The sequence below is a fragment of the Marmota flaviventris genome, chromosome 1, assembly GCF_047511675.1.
Source record: "Marmota flaviventris isolate mMarFla1 chromosome 1, mMarFla1.hap1, whole genome shotgun sequence".
Lineage (NCBI taxonomy): Eukaryota > Metazoa > Chordata > Mammalia > Rodentia > Sciuridae > Marmota > Marmota flaviventris.
Window position 1 is genome coordinate 115,820,675 of NC_092498.1, and position 22,406 is coordinate 115,843,080.

Here is a 22,406-nt window from a genome sequence, read left to right on the forward strand (position 1 = left end):
CGGGGGGCCAGTGAGGCTGGAAGGGAGGCGATAGAGGGAAGGGCATGGCCAGTGGAGGGGACAGCCTGGTCGAAGGCCTGGAGGAAAGATGCAGGACAGGGAGGGAGCCCAGGCGGGAAAGGTTTGGCTGGGGAATAGCCAATGGGCCACCGGGTGCAGTGGGCCCAGCAGCTCAGGAGGCTGAGGCAGGAGGATCTCGAGTTCAAAGCCAGCCTCAGCCAAAGCCAGGCCCTAAGCAACTCAGTGAGACCCTGTCTCTAAATAAAATACAGAATAGGGCTGGGGGTGGGGCTCCGTGGTCGAGGGCCCCTGAGTTCAATCCCTGGGACCAAAAAAAGGGGGAGGGACAAAAAAAACTCCAAGGCGCACGTTTCCAAGGAGAAAGAGAGGCAACGGGTTCAAAGGTGGCTGAAGACACAGCGAGGGGTAGGAGCGTGGGAGACAGCTTGGGGTGCCACACCTGGATTTGTGGAGGCCAAAGCATGCTCTCTGGGTTTTGCAGGAGGAGCCATGTCTCAGCCCACCAAGGCCTCGGCCACCGCCGCCGTGAACCCAGGGCCCGACGGCAAGGGGAAGGGGACCCCGCCCACAGGACCAGCCCCCGGCCCTGGTCCGGCCCTGGCCCCGGCAACCGTGCCCGTGCCCGTGCCCACGGCCAAAGCAGGGGACCTGCCTCCTGGGAGCTACAGGGTAAGGACCCGGCTGGGCTGGCCGGCTCGGTGCCCCCGCTGTCCCCTTCCTGTGCGGCCCTCCTCCCCCCTCCTCTCTCCTCCTCATTTCCCTCCTTACCCCTCTCCTTTCCCCTGTTCCTGTTTCCCGCCCTTCCTGTCCCTCCTCCGTCTCTCCTGCGGCGCCTCCTCCTGCCCAGACACAAATGTGCCCCATCTAGAGGCCAGGAAAATGGTCAGGGGTCTCAGTGCACCTGGAAAGAAGGGACCCATCGAGGCGCTGTGACATGACAACTGAAATGTGCCACGTCCCCCGACAGGGACCATGGCTGTGCGGTCAGCCTGCACAGAGCCTGCTCAGAGCGAGTCAAAAGCCACGAGCAGAAAAGGGAGAGGGGCCTGTCCCTGGAGAGTCACCCGGGCAGCAGGGGGCCTCCTGGAGATGGGTCCTGGGGAGCCTGGATTTGGTTTGGACCTGGGGGCCAGAGCTGACCACCCTTGATTCATGATATGGCTGACCGTTATTTATGTAGGTTTATTCAATCATTAATTTTACTTTATTTGTTTGTTTGTTTGTTTGTTTTTGTGCCAGAGATTGAACCCAGGGGCTCTTAACCACTGAGCCACACCCCAGCCCTTTTCATGTTTCATTAGAGACAGGATCTGTCTGAGTTTCTTAGGGCCTCGCTAAGTTGCTGAGGCTGCCCTCGAACTTGCGATCCTCCTGCCTCAGCCTCCTGAGCCGCGGGGATGACAGGCGTGTGCCCAGCTTACTTTATTTTTAACAATGCAGCAAGCACCTGCAAGCCCACCACTCATGTGCAGGCCAGGGCTTGGCGGAAAGTCTCTACCTGACCTAAGGTTATTTTCTTATATTTTAATACATTGTTCCTTTAAAAATATGGCTTGCTTTTCATTTACTGAACTCTGAAGTATGTGATTCTCTGCGTTTTCTTTTTTCTTGTCACTTACTGTGAGATCCCTAGGGTTGAGCATCTCTGCAATTGTCCCTTTGGGTCTGCTGTATGACATGACTGTCACCCTCCTGCCAAGAACCCCACACCTGGTTGGCCCCCAGTCTTGTTCGGAAACAAAGAGGCTGGGAGGTGCTGTTTGCTTGACAAGGTCTCACTGTGCTGCCCGGGCTGGCCTCAAACTCCTGGGCTCCCGTGATCCTCCCTGCTCAGCCTCCAGAGTAGCTGGGACCACAGGGACACACCACCGTCCAGTCTTGGCTGGGGTGCTCTAATCCCTGACTCCCTGGGCTCTAACTCAGACCTTGTCATGGACGGACCAGCCTGGAAGCGGAAGTGCTGGTCAAGGCAGCGGGAGCCCCTTTCTTTTACAGCTGGGGACTCAGGGGCTCAAGAAGGCAGGAAGCTGCCTCTGCTCAAGTGAAGGGCAACACCTTCCCGACTCGGGTCGGTGAGCGCATGACAAACCCAAAGGTGGGCTCAGTGAGGAAAAGTCAGATCGAGTTCTCGCCGGGGTTGTAGAGGGGAGCCTGGCCAGCATTTCCTATATCCGGGGCTGCAGATAGAGAAACAGATCAGGTTGGGCACAGTGGCACACATCTGTCATCCCAGCAGCTTGGGAGGCTGAGGCAAGAGGATCGTGGGTTTGAGGCCAGCCTTTGCACCTTAGCAAGACTCTGTCTCAAAATTAAAACAAAACAAAATTTTAAAAGAAAAAAAAAAATGGGGATATAGCTCAGTGGTAAAGCCCTCCTGGGTTCAATCCCCAGGACCAAAAGGAAAAAGAGACAGATCAGCCCAGACCTTTGGTGGAGGAGCCCTTGGCATTTGGAAGGGTTGGGTAAAGGGGACAAGGATGAAGAGAGGGAGAGAGACACAGAGAGACCCAAACCCCAAGCAGCAGTGACTGGGCAGTGTTGTTACTGGTGCTGCTAAGGGGCGAGCACAGGGGCAGACACTGGAGCCCCAACTCCGGGGTGGAGGAGGAACAATCCAGGAAGGCTTCCTGCAGGAAGCGACATCTGAACCCAGAACATGCTGTCTGGTCCAGAACCTGAGTCAGCACCAGGTAGGTGCTCCAGGATGGGGGGTGTGGTAGAGAGCATCCCAGGCTGGAGGAACACACCAAGAAAGTTCTGGAAGGGAGGCCCAGGCGTGCCTAATGATGGTGCAGATCTTAAGTGGGGGTGGGTGCGGGAAGACAGGGTCATCTCACGCAGCATGGCTCCTGACGCTGTCCTGGGCCTCGTGCACACCCTGCTCCGATATGAGCACCACCTGCCTCCGTCCAGGTGGGTTGGTTTGGACCTCACTCTGCCCCCTTCCCTCTTGCAGCTGGTGGTCTTTGAGCAGGAGAACTTCCAGGGCCGTCGGGTGGAGTTCTCCGGGGAGTGCCTGAACCTGGGGGACCGTGGCTTTGAAAGAGTTCGCAGCCTCATCGTCGCCTCTGGACCGTGAGTGTGGGCAGGGTGGGGATGCTCCCTCTGCCGTCTGTGGTCACAGATCGATGACATGATAAGAGCACGTTCTCCAGGCTCCCGCTCTGGGCCTGGCCCGTGCTACTGCCCCCTCTGATTTCCCACCCTCCCTGCAAACCTCAGGAGGAGACAAGCTTTTCCTTCCCATTTGACAGACGAGGAAACTGAGGCTCAGAGAGGTGCTCTGATTAGTATAAGGTCACACTGAGGGTGAGTCACGTCTGGGTTCCAAAGTCTGTTTCTACTGCAGAAGGAATCGGAGCCTATTCTGAGGGCAGGAGGAGGCCAAGAATCAAGTGTCCACTACTGTCCCCTTGCAGGGGTATCAGGCTGCCCTGGAAATAATAATAAGAACCAGCAGAGTATCCAGTAGGTGTCAGGCACTGCGGGAGGGCTTTACCTTGCTGGCCGCCCCTTGTAGTATGACAGAAGAGTGGTTCTTTTAGGCGGAAGGGGTACCAGGGATTGAACCCAGGGGCACTTGACCACTGAGCCCCATCCCCAGCCCTATTCTGTATTTTATTTAGAGACAGGGTCTCGCTGAGTTGCTGAGGGCCTCACTAAGTTTCTGAGGCTGGCTTTGAACTCATGATCCTCCTGCCTCAGCCTCCCCAGCCGCTGGGATGGCAGGCGGGCACCACCGTGCCCAACCAGAAGAGCTATTCTTATCCTCACTTAAACTGGGGCTCCCAAGGGCTCAGGGCATTGGCCAAGGCCACCAGGTCGGCGTTTGACTCAGGTTGGTCCATCCTTCATCAGGTCCCCCTGCCTGTTCTCACTCTGGCTTCTCTGGGCCTTGATGACCCCCACGGACAGCAGAAATGCCCGTCTCTCTGACGGACTGGCTCTCCCAGCGCCAGCCACTGTCAGCTGAGGCCAGGGTGCTGGGCCATTCCCAGGACAAATCCCACGCAGCCCCTCTGCTCTGGTTCCCCACTCCAACCCCCCAGGGGGCTTGTTGAGCCTGCATTGAGAGCTTCTGGGAGATGGGTTTTGAGGTCAGACTCGTCCAACTCTGTCCTTGGCCTTGTGTGGCCTCTGCGCCTCATTGCTGAGTTGGGGGGAGTCATGAGCCCACCTCGCCTTGCCTGGGTCATTCTCGGGCCTGGAGGAGGAGATGCGGACCGGGGCCAGCACTGTGTGGGCATCCAGACATGGCGGCAGGTCCCCACCCCTGGCCCTGGGAGCTCCCCCAAGCCCAGGTAGGTGGCTGCAGGGAGGCGGGTGGGGGGGCAAGAGTGCCTCCTGTGCCCACCCCACCCCCACTGTGGTCAACAGCCTCAGCCCCACCCCGGCCCCCAAGCCCAGCTGGGAACAGAAACTGCCGGATGTGGCCAGCTTGGGGTTTCAGGCTGCTTTGGGGGCTGTGACTCAAACGCAGAGTATTTCACCTCAGAGACAGAGCTGGTGTCTGCTCTGTGCCCAGGGCTGTGCCCAAAGGGGACAGACATGGCCCTGTGGTCCACAGGGCTGGGTTGGGGCCAGCATGCCTGTGGGAGAAAAGGAAGGAAGGAGTTGGAGTGGCCGGGGCAGGGAAGGCGTGCCTGCCTGAGATCTGACCCCGCCGTGTGACCTTACGCTAAAGATGTGGCCCCTGAGCCTCCATTTCCCTGTCAGTGAACTAAGATTCCCAGCCCTTCCTCTGCTGGCTCAAAGAAGCCATAGTGGATGAGAAGAGGCATTGACGTAGCTATGTAACATTTCCCATTCTTGCCGGGCGCAATGGTGCAGGCCTGTAATCCCAGCGACTCGGGAGGCTGAGGCAGGAGGATTGAAAGTTCGAGGCCAGCCTTAGAAACTTAGCAAGGCCCTAAGTAACTTAGTGAGGCCCTGTCTCAAAATAAAAAGTAAAAAGGGCTGGGATGTGGCTCAGTGGTTAGGTACCCCTGGGTTCAATCCCTGGCACCAAAACAAAAACATAAACAAAAACTCCTCATTCTTCTAACAAGGCCTCCCCGGGGGATGTGGGGGAGGGTGAGCAGCGTGGCAGCACCACACGGTGTTGATCTCTCCTTAAGCTCAGACCTGCGGCCGCTTCCCTTCTCTCTTAATCATAAATGATGCTATTTATTATGACTACTCTGTCGGATCTTTCACACACGCCATTCAGGAGCTCACATCCTGACAAGGTAGTGACAAGATTTTCTTTCTTTTACTGCCCAAATGACAAGCAAGTCAGCGGTCAGCTGAGTCCGGTGAAGTTGCCCAGGCTGGCCTGAAACGGGTGATCCTCCTGCTTCAAAAGGGCTGGGGACGTAGCCCAGTGGTAGAACACCCCAGGTTCAGTCCCCAGAACTGAAAAAGAAGGGGGTGAAAAACATGAGCTGGGATTACAACCCAGGTCTGTTTCCAGATTCTCTGTTCTTTTAAAGGTTGTTTTTTTTTTTTTTTTTTAGTTGTAGGTAGACACCTTTATTTCATTTATTTATTTATTTTTATGGGGTGCTGAGGATCGAACCCAGGGCCTCACGCGTGCCAGGTGAGTGCTCTACCGCTGAGCCACGACCCCAGCCCCTGATCTTATATTCTTAACACTGACAAGCACCTTCTTCTAAGCCTCCCTCCCTTTCAGCCCATGCATCCAGCCAGACGTATAGTCTCCATCCATTTCCCTTCCCACTCTTCTTTGCATATACCTATAGATCAGTCCGTGCAGCCATCAGCCCATTATCTAGCCATTCTCTGTCATCCACTTGTCTATTCATCCATCCATCCATGCGTTCATCCACCCAATCTGTCTACCCATACACCCATCCATCATCTATCTATCTATCCATTCATTCATCCATCCATCCACCTATTCACCCATCCATCTATCCATCATCCATTCATCCTCCACCCATCCATTCACCCATCCATCTATCCATCCACCCATCCATCTATTTATCCATCTACCCATCCATCCATCTATCCATCCACCCATCCATCATCCATCTATCCATCCATCATCCACCCATCCATCCATCATCCATACATCCATGTATCCATTCATCATTCATTCATCCATCACCCATTCATTCACCCATCCATCTATCCATCCACCCATCAATCTATTTATCCATCTATCCACCTACCCATACATCATCCATCTATCCATCTGTCATCCACCCATCCATCCATTTATCCATCATCCATACATCCATGTATCCATTCATCATCCATTCATCCATCACCCATCCATTATCCATTCATCTATCCAGCCAGCCATCCATCCATCCACCCACCCATCCATCCTTCATCCATCATCCATCCATCCATCATCCATCCACCCATCATCCATCCATCCATCATCCATCCATCCACCCATCACCCATCTATCATCCATCCATCCATTATCCACCATTCATCATTCATTCATCATTCATCCATCCATCCATCATCCATCCATCCATCAACCATCCATCATCCATCCACCCATCATCCATCCATCCATCTGTCATCCATCCATCCATCCACCCACCCATCACCCATCCTTCACCTATCCATCATCCATCCACCCACCCATCCATTTCCCTTCCACTCCAGACCAGAGCTAGGGCAGATCCAACATAAGCCCACATTTTCAACTCTTTCCCTTCAGTTTTAGTGGTTCATCCCTCAGATCAGGACCTGAGGGTTGGTCCAAGATGACACATCATCACTGCCATCCTTCTGGGGACAGGATTACTAGCAGCCCCCAGGGAGATGATGCCCGTGGCCATGCCCCTCAGCCCTCCCTTGTCCCTGGGAACTCCTGAACACTTAAAAACACATAGAAAGGTCCAGCGCCCCTCAGCCTTCTCCCCAGAACCATTGGCCCCTGCAACACAAACTCACCTCCCATCCTAAGTCAGGATGTGCAGAGAGATGGGGAAAGCTCCCACTGGACTTCAGATTCCTAATTAGTCCTCGTAAAGGACAAATGGCATGTCACACGTCACCCTCCTCTCCCACGGCCCCATACCAGCTCCTGGGCATCATCTCCGGGATGCTGGGCCAGTCTCTGTGAAATTCATATCAGTTTTCCTCTTAGTCCTGCGCCTCCGGGGCTATCAGCTATTTAATATGTCTCATTTTAAATGGTTTTGTTGAACACAAATAGATATATTTTAGAAGGACTTTTGAAGTCCTTTTATAAGTGGAAAACTAGTATCACTTATCATAAGTTAAAAAGTATCCATAAAAAAATATCACAAGGAGCAGGAAAGTGTCACTGTGATCCCCTTGCCTGCTCAGGACTGGGCAGGTGACCTGTTTTTCCTTTCTTACAAAAAGAGAGACTGGTGATTGTTAAAGCCTCATTAGCATGAGGGACTTTCTCTTTGCTGTTACCTGGATTTAATGAGATCTCTCTTTGGGGTCACTGGGCCCAGGTCCTTGTAATACTCAAAGCGTGTGTGAACCTTACAGTTGCAAAAGGTTTGCTCAGATAATCACACTTGATATCTCATTTCAGCTTTACCAAGTCCTGAAAAATAGGTATTTTAGTGTAGAGGAGGAACAGCCACCTGCCCCTCGTCACAGAGCCTAAGGGGTGTGTCCTAGAATGAACCCAAGCACCTTAGGCCACTGGGATGTCCCTCTTGGCCTCAGGGCTGCTTTGCCAGAGGAGAGGGAGGGCATGGGCTGACCTTTTCTCTGTCCCTCCCCCTCCCACATCCAGCTGGGTGGCCTTCGAGCAGTCCAGCTTCCGTGGGGAGATGTTCATCCTGGAGAAGGGCGAGTACCCTCGCTGGGACACCTGGTCCAGCAGCTACCGGAGTGACCAGCTCATGTCTTTCCGGCCCATCAGGATGGTGAGTGGGCTCCGGCACAGGGGCTGGGGATTCGGTGGCGTGGGTCAGAGGCAAGTCTGAGGTCCCCCTGCGACCTGGCAAGGGAAAGAGAGAAGGAATGGTGGACAGAGAAGCCTGAGGACGCTGGGTTGTCAGACACCCATGGGTTCCTGAGCTCATCCATGTGTCCAGCACCCGGGCACTCAATGTGGGCACCAGGCTTTGTCCCAGGAACCCCAGGCAAACACCACCTCAAAAGCAGGTGTTTTGCCAGGCACAGTGACGCACGCCTGTCATCCCAGAGCTCGGGAGGCTGAGGCAGGAGGATCGAGAGTTCAAGGCCAGCCTCAGCCACAGCAAGGCCCTAAGCAACTCAGTGAGACCCTGTCTCTAAATAAAATGCAAACTAGGGCCGGGGGTGGGGCTCAGGGGTGGAGTGCTGCTGGGTTCAATCCTGGTACCCCCAACCCTGCAAAAAGCAGGTGTCTTCCTCATCATGTGGAGATTGGAATCAGCCTCCCAGCGGTGAGAGATAAAGGTTTCAGTGTCTCCCTTGATTTTTGGAGGTGGCATTGTCGTATCCTTGATGCCACCTTACACCCTCCTGGGCAGCTCTAAATCCCAGGGCCATCCCCAACGTCCCGTGGACAGTTGTGCCGTGGCTAACAAGGGGTGCCTGTGGAAAGGCCACCGGGGCTTCCTGGTAGTCAGCCTCCTGCCATGGGAGTCGGAGGCGGTAAGTGGAGCCAGCCCACGTGACTGTGGTATTTGCAGAACGCTGAGTCGACAGTGAGTCACCAAACCACCCATCTGCCTCACCGATGGCAGCCCTCTCCAAAGGTAACCGACTTTTGTCTTTCGCGATGGAAAATTCATGAGGAATTTTCATGACTGTGGTTGGCGGCTGCCCGCGTGCGGGGAGCCGCTGTTGGGCACCGCCACACTTACCTTCCCGGAGTCCCAGACACAGCCTCCCCTGACGTCCTCAGCCTCGAGGCTGAATTATCAGCCTTCCTAATGGACTCTTTGTAAGAATTCCTAGGTTTGTCTCCCCGTCATTGAATGGCCTTATATGACCATCTATGCCAGGGAGCTTGTTGGAAGAGGGGTCAGGGCATTTCCAGAAACTTCCAGAAGTCTTCTGGCTGAGGTAGTGGCACTGACATTTGGTGCTGTTAAAACTCAAAAGTTGGCCACTCTGCATGGAGATGTGCTGTCAGGATATCATACAAACCTGGGGTTGAATTTACAGTAAAACATTTTTTTAAAGAGTGTAAGACACGTTAATATTATATGGGTCACCTATTATGATTACAATATTTGTAGATATATTTGTTTACATAAATTATAGTATTAAAAATTGTTTTTGGTACCAGGAATTGAACAAAGGTGCTTAATCTCTGAGCCACATCCCCAACCCATTTTTAACTTTTATTTATAGACAGGGTATTCATAAGTTGCTAAAGACCTCACTAAGTTGCTGAGGCTGGCTTTGAACTTGCAATCCTCCTGCCTCAGCCTCTTGAAACCACAGGTGTGCGCCACTGTGCCAGGCTAAAAAAAAAAATTAAAATTAAAATTAAACTTCAACAGCTCAAACCCACCCAAACCAATTAATTCCAAATCCCTGGCTACTTCGGCCAGGTCCTGTTCTAGGCCCCAGGGGCACAACATCAAGATCCTTGTCCCCGTGGTATTCACACTATGCTCAAGAGGCAGCTAGTGGCCAGGTGCAGTGGCACATGCCTATGATCCAAGCAGCTCGGGAGGCTGAGGCAGGAGGATCGCGAGTTCAAAGCCAGCCTCAGCAACTTAGCAAGGCGTTAAGCAACTCAATGAGACCCTGTCTCTAAATAAAATGTAAAACAGGGCTGGGATGTGGCTCAGTGCTTCAGTGTCCCTGAGTTCAATCCCTGGTACTGAAAGAGAAGAAAGAGAGGCGGCTGATGGAAACTTAATCAGTCTGTAGTCCCGCACCGTGGCGAGTGCTGTCCGGGCCACGCAGCCTCACGAGGAAGGTGAAGGGGGGAAGTTGGGGCTCTGATGTTGGGGGCTGGGACCGGTCAGGGAAACTGGCTCCTGAAGGTTGGGACCACATCGGCCATGAGAGGACCGAGTGTCCAGGGGTACCGTGTGCAAGTGGGGTGAACAGGGTGTGGCCGGGACAATAGGAACTGCCCGTGTGGCTGCAGCAGAGAGGGGGTGGCGAGGGGCAGCAGATGGAGGGATTCCAGCAGAGGCCGGTCTTGCAGGCTCTGATTGGCCGGGTCTTGAGGGGTCTGTTCTTGGGCTCACCAGCATCAGGGAGCCGTGGGCTGGCTTCACCTTCCTAGGACCCCAGGTCTGTAACAGTGACAGGTAATGGCTGTCACCATAAGGTGGCCACCGTGGGCTGGTGACCACACTGCAGGCATTTTTCACCAAGGCTCCATGGTGCCGCTGACCCATCCCTGCCTCACACCACACACTCACACAGCGAGCACTTGCCCTTCCACACGCCCACCACGCGCATGCGCACCTCCCACCGTCCCCTCTGCTTCTCCTCCGCCTCAGCCTCCTCCTTTTCCACCTCACACACTCTTATATAACCGCCAAGGCCCCCCTCCGATGTCCCCCTTGGGTGGGGCCTTCCCTGGCCCCTTTCCTGCCCTCTGGAAGAGGGAACTGACTTCCCTCATCTACAGTCTTTCACGGAGCCTTTCATAGAGAGATGCTCCTGCAGCCTGACCTTCTCCCGACGGCCAATAATACTGAATCAGCCCAGCACCCGTTTACTGAGCACCTACTATATGCTGGGTGCTTTGCCTGCCTTTCATGGAGCTCCCACAACAGCCCTCATGTTTGAAAAAACATAGCATAGCAACCATGTTTGAAAAAACAAAAACCAAGGAAAAAGAGGCTCAGAATGAAGGGCTTATGGCCACAGAGCAGGTCAGGGACAAGGCTGGGACTTAAACTCGGCTCTGCAGACATCAGAGACCCTTGAGGTCGGCGCTATTCCTGCTGTTCTTGCCCATCCACCTGGGCAGCAGCTCATCCCTTGGGCCTAGAAGAGCTCTTTTGAAAAGAAGGGTGATTGCTGCCCTCAGAATTAACTGGTATGAGGCGGGCACCGCAGTGCACACCTGTCATCCCAGCAGCTCAGGAGGCTGAGGCAGGAGGATCTTGAGTTCAAAGCCAGCCTCAGCAACAGCAAGGCACTAAGCAACTCAGTGAGACCCTGTCTCTAAATAAAATATAAAAAAGGCTGGGGGTGTGGATCAGGGGTTACGTGCCTGGGTTCAATCCTGGTATCAAAAAAAAAAAAAAAAAAGAAATAATAAGTATGCTTCAAAAAACAAGATCCAGGGTCATGGAAACACTGACAGGTAGTGGAAGTGAGCACCGAGTCACATGGCCACCGCAGGGATTGGCCTCTGACACTGTTGCTGAGCCCTGAGTTGAGCAGGTACAATTCCCAGTCCCAGCCTGAGAGGACTGTAAGTCCATTCTACAGGTGAACAAATGGGGGCTCCGAAGGGCTGGGTAAAATGCCCAAGGTCCCCAACACATAAATATCCGATGTGGGATTTGAACCCAGACCTGTGTTCCCCTAGTGCCCTCCGTGACTCCAGGGTCAATTCGTAATTCCAGCAACCAGCTGACCAAAGGGCGTTTGACTGAGCTCCTGACGGCGGAGGGACACGGATTTCTCTGAAAGCTTTTGCACTTCACTGGCTGTGTGTCCTTGATCAAGAAAGTTGACCTCTCTGGGCCTCTGGGCCCTCGATCACCATAACAGAAATAACAAATGCATTTTTGAGCATTTAGCGCAAGCCGAGAATCGTGCTCAGTGCTTTGCATGGATGGATTCACGCCACCTTTGTGTTACCCAGTGTCACAGGGGCTGACGGCTCCTTTTCACAGATAAGGCGGGTCCTTCCAGGCCAGGTAGCGGTGTTCTTTGGAGACTCGGTCCTCCCTCTCCACTCCCGGAGGCCCCACTAAAGGTCCCCTCGGCTCCTCCCTACTTCGCGTTGCCGACCCAGCCTCTCCCCCGCAGGACTCCCAAGAGCACAAGATCAGCCTGTTTGAAGGGGCCAACTTCAAGGGCAACACCGTGGAGATCCAGGAGGACGACGTGCCCAGCCTCTGGGTCTACGGCTTCTGTGACCGAGTGGGCAGCGTGAGGGTCTCCAGCGGGACGTAAGCACCTTCTCCGGTCCCCGCCCCAGGCCAGCGCAGAGGGCTCCAGGGCTCCTGGGGAGGCCACGCCCCACCCTGGACTCCCAGGGGGTGCCCCATGGCGCCAGCAGGGCGCTGTTCCCCTGGGGGACCCAGGGACTTGAAGGATTCCATGTCGGGTGATTGGTTCTGAAAAGCTGGTGATGGAGAAAGGGACGTTGCTGGGTCAGAGGGGGACTAAAGGACTCCTGGGGGGCGGTGAGAGCTGGCGTGGGTGCAGGTCAGCCTGGGGGCAGGGCACCGCAGGGAAGCCTGAAGCCCCTCAGAGGGGCGAACCTGTCAGGAGAGGGTCTTGACCCCCATCCGATGTGCTGAGGGTCCCCGTGAGCCCCTGTTCCTCTCTGAGCGTCACTCTTGCCCCCTGAACAATGGGTAGACAAGACTTCCATCTAAAAGGGAACTTTCTGCTTCAAAGTCCCAAGTGTTAAAGATTTCCAAGCCAGGCACGGTGGCACCCGCCTGTCATCCAGGCGGCTCGGGAGGCTGAGGCAGGAGGATCGCAAGTCCAAAGCCAGCCTCAGCAAAAGTGAGGCCCTAAGCAACTTAGAGAGACCCTGTCTCTAAATAAAATACAGAATAGGGCTGGGATGGGGTTCAGGGGTCAAGAGCCCCTGAGTTCAATCCCCATCACTAAAAGAAAAAAAAAAAAAGATTTCCAAACAGAGGGCTCCACGAGCCTATGTTCATGAGAACACAGGGAAGGGCCAAGGCCCAGAGAGGTCACCTTTTCCATCTCCCTGCCCTCCAGCCATCAGGCCAGGCGCCCTGGTCTCCTCTGGCAAATGTGAGCCTCCTGCCTCTCCACCTCCAGATTCTTCCCAAGATCCCACAGTGGTCTATGGGAACTTCTTCTTGTTCGTTTCTTTTCCCTGAAAATGGAACCCCGTCTCCCAAGCCACCTGAAATACACTGAGTCTCTCCAGAGAGGGGGGCACTGCGGTAGGACACGGCCCAGGGGACAGGAGCAAAGAAAGCCCGGTTCCCGTCTCGGGAAGCTTACCCTGCCCAGCAGGGGAGACCCCAGGTCCCCGTGAGATGGTGTCCAGAGATGCCAGGAACAGAGGGCCCAGATAAGGCACCCGCGCTGCCAGAGGTCAGAGGGGGCAGGACAGTTGTGGGGACCGGGCTGTAGGTGCCGCGGGGGAGGGCGGGCGGGCAGGGGTTTATGTGCAGAGGCTGAAGCTTTAGCAGACTTGAGAGATGAGCAGTGTCCAGGAGAGGCCACAGGCATGATGATGGAAGTCAGGAATGATAATAATAAGTCTTCAGAGTGTTTACCACGGAGTAAGCCCTGGGCCGGCCCCTTTAAATGGGTAGTTATCACATCCTCATCAGCAACCAGTGAGGGAGGTGTGTCTCCACCCCCACCTCCTGCACGGTGCCATCTGCACCTGGATTCTCACAGCCTGTCAATGGCAGAGCTAGGATCTGAGCCCCGGCGTGTCTGGATTCCAGAGTGTGTTCCCAGCCTCACTTAGGCACAAAGGAAACCCATCTTGTGAAACCAGGCTCTCCCTCTTGTTCAGCTTAATAGCAACCAGTCCCTAAGCCCTAGCCACACATATTAATCCCATTCTTCCCTGAGCCCCGGGTTTCCATGTCCAGTGGATGAGTATTAGTCTCCTTACCCCCCACAGGCAATGTGCTTAGCAAACACTGTAGGTGTGGCTTTTCCATCTGACCCCAGAACACACTTCATAAACCAGGCACCAGCAGCCAGATGCCATGGTTATGCCTGTCATCTCAGTGGTTCGGGAGGCTGAGGCAGGAGAATCACAAGTGGGAGGCTGAGGCAGGAGGATCGCAAGTTGGAGGCCAGCCTCGGCAACTTAGACCTTAAGCAACGCAGTGAGACCCTGTCTTAAAAAAAAAAAAAAAAAAAAGAGTTGGGGATGTAGCTCAGTAGTAAAGCACCCTTGGGTTCTGTCGCAAGGGGGCAAAATTGCAACATAAGCAGTCAAGGGGAGAAATAAAGAATGTCCATGCTTTATTCACTCAAATCACTCAATACAGTTTCACTCTATAGGTTCTTAATCAAGAAAATAACAATCCTTAATGCTAGGCACTGCAATAGACATGATCAATTCACAGCAAACAATTCTAGATTACTTCTAAGCACTGCAAAACACACTTGATCGTGACAGGCTAGTGACAGACATTCCCTCTGTGTGCTAAGTTCAAAAGTCCTAAGCCTTAGGCTTTCCGTCCAGCAGATGCACACTCACTCAGACCGCCGTGATCAGGTCCAGAACCAAGGCAGGCTTTTCCTGGTGTGGAGTGGACGACCCGTTGAGGAGGGGGTCGTAGGGAGGAGTTGCTCTCTCACCAAGGTCCAGACAAGGCGGTAGAGTTTGAGAGCCGTGAGGATCACGCAGAGGCTCAGGAGGTGATGACAAGGGATGGGTTGTCAGGTCCTCATCAGGCTCTCCAGCTCCAGTGCCTCCTTGTTCTGGCTGGCTGGATCCCTGCTCATTTGCTCTATTATTTATACTAAATTTTAGGGGGTTTTTTGACCCCCCTTTCCATCCTTATCAGCTACCACAGGATTTCCCAGGGACATCATTTACTACCCTGGGGTCAGAAGCATCTGGTCTGGTGGTCACCACCAGGATCTTCTCGCCTTTCCCTCTTCTCAGGCGAGGACAGCCTGCCCGGGGGCTTCACTGTCTTCATGGGGGTGAGGGGAAGTGACTTGTCGGAGGCCACCCTGGAGGGCTCTGTGGTGTGCCTGGTGAGACTGCAGGTCAAACTGGAGATTTTAAAATGGAGTGGCTTAGGCTCAGGCCTCAGGCCATCCTCGCAGGTTCAGTCCCCAGAATCAAAAAATCATAGAGCAATAAACTAGCCACAGGCCACTTTCCGGAGGAGGGAATGGAGGCGAATCAGAGAAGTGAAGACCTTGCTTAAGGGCGCACAGCAGAAAGGGGCGGGGCCAGGTCAGAAGAGCGGCCCCCAGGGCTGAGGGCAGCTGGAGACCGCGGCGGCTCTCCATGCTGCCCCCTGCTTCTTCGCAGCTGGGTCGGCTACCAGTATCCAGGCTACCGCGGATACCAGTACCTCCTGGAGCCCGGCGACTTCCGCCACTGGAACGAGTGGGGCGCCTTCCAGCCGCAGATGCAGGCCGTGCGCCGCCTGCGTGACAGGCAGTGGCACCGCGAGGGCTGCTTCCCCGTGCTGGCCGCCGAGCCCCCCAAGTGAGTCCGCTCTGCACCCCTCCCGCGCCCCCCCGCCCCCGCCCCCGCTCCATGTCCCCGTCTTCCCCAGGCAAATAAAAGTTCCTAAAGCCGAACGTCTCCTGAGTCTGTGAGCCCAAGTGTGTTGCAAGGTCCCCCTCGGTTGCTACACGGTGGCTTCCTCTTAGTCCCAAAATAGAAAGAGCGAATGAGGCAAAGGGGTTTTGTTTGTTTGTTTTTGTGGTACTGGGGATTGAACCCAGGGCTTTGTGCAAGGCAAGTACTCTACCAACTGAGCTATGTCCCCAGCCCCAAGCAAAGTTCTTTCTACACATCATCCTGGTATATCTTTCAGACTACTCTAGGGGGTTGGAGGAGTAAGGATCATTCCATTTCACATGTGAAAAAATTGAGACTCGGAGAGGGGAAGCGACTCGCCCTAGGTCACACAGCTAGCAAGTCTAGACTTGAAGCCAGGCACCAAATCTGTGTTTGCAAACTCTGGGATCTTTCGTGCACCACCTCCTTGTTTTATTGTATTTTATTCCATCGGAATACCACCTGGTCTCTTATGTACTCAGAATTCTTATTTACACAGACTTACTGTGTTGTACCTAAATGCGCCGGTTCGTAAATAAAACTTTAGAGCACTCCAGGTAGTAGACCATCAGTATCCGATACCAGAGATAGAAAGCAATCCTATAAATAAATCAAATACAATTTAAAGAAGAACTGAGTTCTCAGCAGACACCACTGCCCACCCAAGCCTCTGAGCCGGTGCCCTACTTGCTCCCTGGATTAGCAAGCATCAGAGAAGAATTCGAAAGACACTCGCCCACCCCACGCCCCCTCCCATGCCTGATTCAATCAATGAAGATCCAACATTGTGTTTGTGTGTCTGTTTGGTGTTGTTGAATCCTGGTCCAGGTCCCACCCGGAGCCATCTCTGTTGGAAGTCCCCACCAGTGGTTATTGACTCCTGTGTCAACAGTGGACAGTAACCATAGATCCATGCAGGAAGCCTGGGGGGTGTTGCTATGGAGCTCTCCCAGGAGGAGAGAGTACCTAAAGGACGAAGCTGGAGCTCGCTTGGTGGAGAATGAGGGAGAACAGCAGGGTTCTCGCTACCCCATATGACACTTCTGCACAGATGATAGAAAAGATGTCTCGAACTCAAGACATTTTACTGTCATCTGCCAGAAATTATTGATATGGATCTGTATTGTCTAGAACATCACTATGGCACCTTGTACTGTGCCCAACTTGCACAGCTGTACTTGGCGGCCCTGCAGCACCATGCGTGAAAGGATGTGTGAATTCTCTTCCTTTGTTGGATGCTGGGAAGTGTCAGGCAAAGAGCTTCTGTCCCCAGGGTCTCATTCTTTCCATTGGTAAAGTAGCAGCTCAAATGTCCTTCTAGCCCCAGGACTCTGAAGCTGGGATTCTATGGTTCCAAAGCCCCATGAGACTAAGACTCTGTTATTTAGCTCTAATCTTCTGTGAGTCTGGTTTTAAAGTCAAGCTACAAAAGATTCCCATCTCAAGTTTTTCCTTTTTTTTTTTTTTTTCGTGTGTGGGGGTATTAAGGATTGATCTCAGAGGCACTCGACCACGGAGCCCCATCTCCAGCCCTATTTTGAACTTTATTTAGAGACAGGGTCTCACTGAGTTGCTTAAGACCTCACTGTTGCTGAGGCTGGCTTTGAACTTGCGATCCTCCTGCCTCAGCCTCCCAAGAGCCGCTGGGAAGACAGGCGTGTGCCACCGTGCCTGGCCTAGCCTGAGTTTTCTAAGGTTTTGAAAAAACAGAACTGTGTTTTTTGATCATCAGAACTTTTATTTTATACATCTTCTTTTTTAAAATATATATATATATTTTTTTAGTTGTAGTTGGACACAATACCTTTATTTTATTTATTCGTTTTTATGTGGTGCTGAGGATCGAAGCCAGCGCCTCGCTCGTGCTAGGTGAGTGCTCTACGCTGAGCCACAACCCCAGTCCCTATTTTATACTTCTCAGAAGAATTATTTTGGACTTATTTAGACAGCACAGTTTTCTTTTCAGTGTATCAGTCTGGTGGGTCCTATAAAAAGAAAATATGCAAGAAATGTCACCCGTTGAGTTAGTCCTAAGACTTCTTTGCCGTCGTAGTGCAGAGCTCCTGGATTGCTTTCTACTCAGGACATCTTCATTTTCTCCCGGGCGCTAACCTGGGAAAACAGGGGCCTAGCAGCACGGCTGATGCAAGGCGCATCGCTGGCCAAAACAAACAGCAGACAGGACGGGAGGAAGGAAGAAAGTCATTATTTTTTATTTAATGTATTGTTTTGATAGCAAGTTGACGAACACGGAACATGTTGTCATCAAAACAGAGAGCGTTTAAAATTAGAAGCAAAAATAAGCAATAAACCTGAAAGAAACCAGTGAAAAACAACACATCCAAAGGCCTCAGTGAGTGTCACCGGGGAGCAGTACCCCTGATGTCCCTGCCTCCGTCCCAGTTCCAACCAGCCCTCGAAATGGCAGCAGCTGGAAAATAGAGCCACCACATAACCCAGCTGTACCACTCCTCGGTATTTACCCTGGAGAATTAAAGTCACCTTACTACAGGGACACAAGCGTACCTATGTTAATAGCAGCACAAATCATGGTAGGCAAAGTATGAACCAGCCGAGGAGTCCATCACGGGGTGAATGGATAAAGAAAATGTGGTGTGCGTACACAATGGGGGTGGGGTTTTTCTGTTGTTTTTTTTTATGGTACCAAAGATTGAACTCAGAGGCACTCCACTACTGAGCCCCACCCCCAGCCCCATTTTGTGTTTTATTTAGAGACAGGGTCTCACTGAGCTGCTTAGGGCCTCGCTGTGGCTGAGGCTGGCTTTGAACTCACAATCCTCCTGCCTCAGCCTCCTGAGCTGCTGGGATGATAGGCATGCGCCACTGTGCCCGGCCAGAATGGGGTTTTATTGGGCCATAAGGAAGCACAAAATTAGGTCATTCGTAGCAAAATGGATGGAACTGGAGAACATGATTTTGAGTGAGATAAGTCAGAATCAGAAAATTATCTTTATGTGGTTTATTTTTCCTCATTTGTGGAAATGAAGGAGAAAAAAAAAAGGGATACTATAAAAGCAGCAGGGAGACCATTATGATGGAGGAAGGGGATAGGGAGGGAGAGGGCAGGGAGAGGAAGGCGTCAGGGAATTGAGCAAATGATGTTTTATGTAGATGGGAGCAGGCCGCCACGAAACCCACCATCTGTATAAAATATGGGGTGATAAAAAAGGAGGGGGCCAGGGCTCAGAGCTAGAGCGCTTGCCCAGCACACGTGAGGCACAGGCTTCGATTCTCAGCACCACATAAAAAATAAAGTATTGAAAAAAAAAAAGGAGATACATTAGAAAAAAGAAATATGGGACCAGCTCCCACCTGAAGCCGAGCTACAGAAACCAAAGATCAGTAACATTCTTGCCGTAAACTAAAACTTCCAGTTTCAATTTCATCAGGTGTTCAACTAAAAACAAATAAAGTGCTGTTGGGGGAGATCTTGGAGGAAGAGCTGGGATTGCAGGTGCCCACATGTCCCCCTTCTTGGAAGCTTCACCACGGTGGTTTTGCCCAGGCAGGGACTTTGCCCTGGACACCGGCCTCAGAGCTCCATGCTGCCATGTCTCAAGGCTCTCTTCCCAGGTCCCAGATCTTTGAGTGACAGGCCTCTGGGAGGACAAAGCATCGGAGTTAGAGGACATCCGTTCCTATCCATGGTAAGAGAAGGCCACTCACAGTCTTTCAGGCACGGAGGTATGACCCAAGGACAGTGTGTGCCTAGGCTACGGGGACAAGGGGACCACTCCCGAAGAGATCAGAGGCACTGACCACTACTGAACAGACAGTGGATGCTGACGGACACACAGCAGCTGAGTTTCAGGGGAAATCCGTGGTTCTGGGGTGCCCCGGGCATTCTAAAGGGATGGGCATCTTGTTGAGAGTCACGTTGCCAGGACAACCTATCCCCTGGGGCTGATACCCAGGATCCAAGAGTGACAACCTGGATATCCAGCTAGGAATAGAGAGTCCACCTCCCTCTCCCCTCACCTCCTGCCCACTGTGGAGTCACCTCCTGCAGCCAATGTGCTGGAAACGGGGGGAATGAGGCCCAAGCTCAGATTCCTGATGGAGCCTCTGTTTTTCCACCTGTTCGATGGAAGAGATGGTCATAAATCCTCAGAAGCAGCAGAGAAGAGTCAATGATCAGGTTGACCCTAACACTCAAGAGTCAAGTGCACAGTAACTGCATAAAGCAAGTGTAGTTATTGAAACAGCATCTGCATCGTCTTCTCGAACATCCGAGCCGGGACGAGTTTTAGAATTGATGTGTTTTCTGCTACAGTGATACTTCATGCCTTTGACAGATACTGATCCAGGACCTTCTAAGTGCCAAGCGCTTCTAAGTGTCTGCGATCTGGAGAAACAGGTTGGGGGAGAGGACGGAGGAGGCCCCCATTCTGGGTGTCGCCGGGCTGGCGATGCAGACAGGAAGGAACTCTTTCATCTTCCTTGAAGTCACATCAAATTCCTGGACTGTGTGGTCCAGGGTCTAATCCATGTGTGAGTGGGGGAGGTTAGGGTTCCTCAAGGAGTTGACAGGCAGATTGAGTCCAGCATGGTGGGCTGAGCTGGAGGTCTGGGAGGAGAAGCCCCAACTCAGACATCAAAGAGCCATTCTGGTCCACCTTTCTTTGCCCTGATGCTGACAGCTGCCCGTTCTGTCTTCCAGACATCTCTGGAACTAGAACACTTCAATCCCTCCCTGGGCTGGCTAACCTGCCCTGGATTCTTTCTTTCTTATCTATTTATTTGCTACTGGTGATTGAACACAGGGGCACTCGACCACGGAGCCAGGGAGCCACAATTCCCAGTCTCACTGAGTTGCTTAGCACCTTGCTGTTGCTGAGGCTGGCTTTGAACTCGAGATCTTCCTGCCTCAGCCTCCTGAATCGCTGAGATTGCAAGCATGCATCCCCACACCAGGCTGCCGCGGATTATTTCAACAACCTCCCAAATCATCTCCCTGTCTGCTTCTCCATGCAGCAGCCAGAGGGGTCTTTGCAGAAAGCACAGCTAACCACACCCTTCCCCAGGAACACCTTCCCTTGTCTCTCTAGGCTGCAAGATAAAGCCCTAATTCCTTCCCCTGCCCATGAAGCCTTGCGGCATCCAGCTGTGCAGACCCCTCTGATCTCTTTTCACCTCTACCACATCCTGTCCACTCTGCACTTCCTGCAAGTCCTCCTGCTCACCTCCTTCCTGCGATGCCTTTGCACCTGCATCTATCCACCCACACCCAAGCTCAGACGTCAGTTTAAACACCCCTGGCTCCTTCTCCCTGGATCAGGTCCCCTGGCTCCAGCCTCGACTGGTGCACTGCTCACTTTACTGGGATGTCTTGCTGGAGGATCCAGTTTCCCCCATTTGGTGGCAGGGCTCCACTCCCCTTGTTATCTGCTGAATTTCAGCTCCAGCATCGAGGCGACCAGCAAATGCTGTTACTGCAGTGCTATTAAACAAACACCCTCATTCTGACCGCTTTTCTTTGATCTCCATTTCTTTACCCACAAAACAACATGATAAAAGATTCCCTGTTAGTTTTTAAGGTGTGTGCCCATCGATCAGGCACAGGAAGTTGCTAATATGCTCTCAATAAATACTATATGATGTTGTTTTTATTGATTCCAGACCAATAATGACCTGCTCCCTGGAGGCAGTGGATTTCATTTTGTCAACCTGAGCATCTCCTACACGGCAGGCGCTGTTTATGGGACACAGGAATGAGTTTGGACACGTGGTCAAATTACTGTCTGTGTGCCTTGATTTTGTGTGTGCATGTGTGTACGTGTTTGCTGTTTTATTATCACAGAAATTCACTTTAGGTAATATACACATATATGCATATGGTAAAAAAAGTTAAAAGAGAAGAAAGGTCTACTGTGACAAATTAGTATGTATCCCTTTCTCTCCTTTCCATCAGGCATTCAGTGGATATACATATAATGCATTGACAAGTCTATTGTTTTCTCCATTTTGCAGATGAAAACAGACACAGGAGTTATAGATCTTAGGCTCAATTGAGATTTACCAGCCGGGATTTTTTTTTAAATTTTATTTTATTATTTTATTTTTATTTTTATTTTTTGAATTTTTAACCTTTATTTATTAGTTTTCGGCGGTCACAGCATCTTTATTTGTATGTGGTGCTGAGGATCGAACCCGGGCCGCATGCATGCCAGGCAAGCGCGCTACCGCTTGAGCCACATCCCCAGCCCCATGGATTTTTTTTTTTTTTTTAACCAGGGATTAAACCCAGGGGACTTAACCACTGAGCCTCATTCCAGCCCTTTCATTGTTATTTTTTATTTTGAGACAGGTGTTCTCTAAGTTGCTTAGGGCCTAGCTAAGTTGCTGAGGCCAGTTTTGAACTTGCAATCTTCCTCCCTCTGCCCAGCCGCTGGGATTACAGGCGTGCTCCACCACGCCTGGCTAGCCACGAGTTTTATTTCATTCTTGCATGTCAGGGTTTCTTGAACTCTTGCACTATTTATGTTTTAGGCTGGATAGTTCTATGTATGTGTGTGTGTGTGTGGGGGGGGGCTGTCTTATGCACTGTAGAAACCCAGGCTTTCTATCCTCTCCTAGTCAGTAGTCCCCCTTGCCACATCTCCAGTTGCAACACCCCAAATTTGCCAAATCTTGGGGCGAGGGTGGGGCGTGAGGATGTTTGGGTAATGTCGCCCCTCCCTTGTAACCACTGACGCTATGACTACTCCTCTGAACCCGACCTCTTTTATTTCTGTTTTACACAAACAGTGGCACAAACGCACCCTGTCTGGCTCTAGTGTTTTCCTCGACACCACTTTTTGGTGATCCTTCCCCGTCGCTCGAGGTAGAGGCGCTGAGCTGGCTGCGGACGCAACAGCTTGCAGACCCGCTCCCGGGCCGAGAGGCCAGAGGCCCGCCCCTGACCCTCCTCTGCGCTACGAGCGCTCGGGAGGCGGGCTTGGGGCGTGGCTTACACGTGGGCGGGGCCGCGATGGGACCGCCCCTCTTGGCGTCACGGCGCCGCGGCCCCGCCCCG

The 22,406-nt window shown here is 52.6% G+C and overlaps 1 protein-coding gene across 1 annotated transcript; it reads left to right on the forward strand.

Moving 5' to 3' along the window:
- Nucleotides 1–505: 505 nt before the first annotated feature.
- Nucleotides 506–15,306, forward strand: Crybb1 (crystallin beta B1). The gene is made up of 5 exons (XM_027955879.2): nucleotides 506–690; nucleotides 2,978–3,096; nucleotides 7,763–7,895; nucleotides 11,917–12,059; nucleotides 15,113–15,306. Exons 1-5 carry the CDS (start codon nucleotides 511–513, stop codon nucleotides 15,294–15,296), a joined length of 759 nt encoding a protein of 252 aa, XP_027811680.1. The 5' UTR covers nucleotides 506–510; the 3' UTR covers nucleotides 15,297–15,306.
- Nucleotides 15,307–22,406: the final 7,100 nt, after the last annotated feature.

Bases quoted from the DNA above. Each gene is read 5' to 3' on its own strand.
- Crybb1 (XM_027955879.2), top strand. From the start codon at position 511: ATGTCTCAGCCCACCAAGGCCTCGGCCACCGCCGCCGTGAACCCAGGG. The intron at 691-2,977 runs GTAAGGACCCGG...TCCCTCTTGCAG, and splicing joins TGCCTCCTGGGAGCTACAGG to CTGGTGGTCTTTGAGCAGGA. The intron at 3,097-7,762 runs GTGAGTGTGGGC...TCCCACATCCAG, and splicing joins CTCATCGTCGCCTCTGGACC to CTGGGTGGCCTTCGAGCAGT.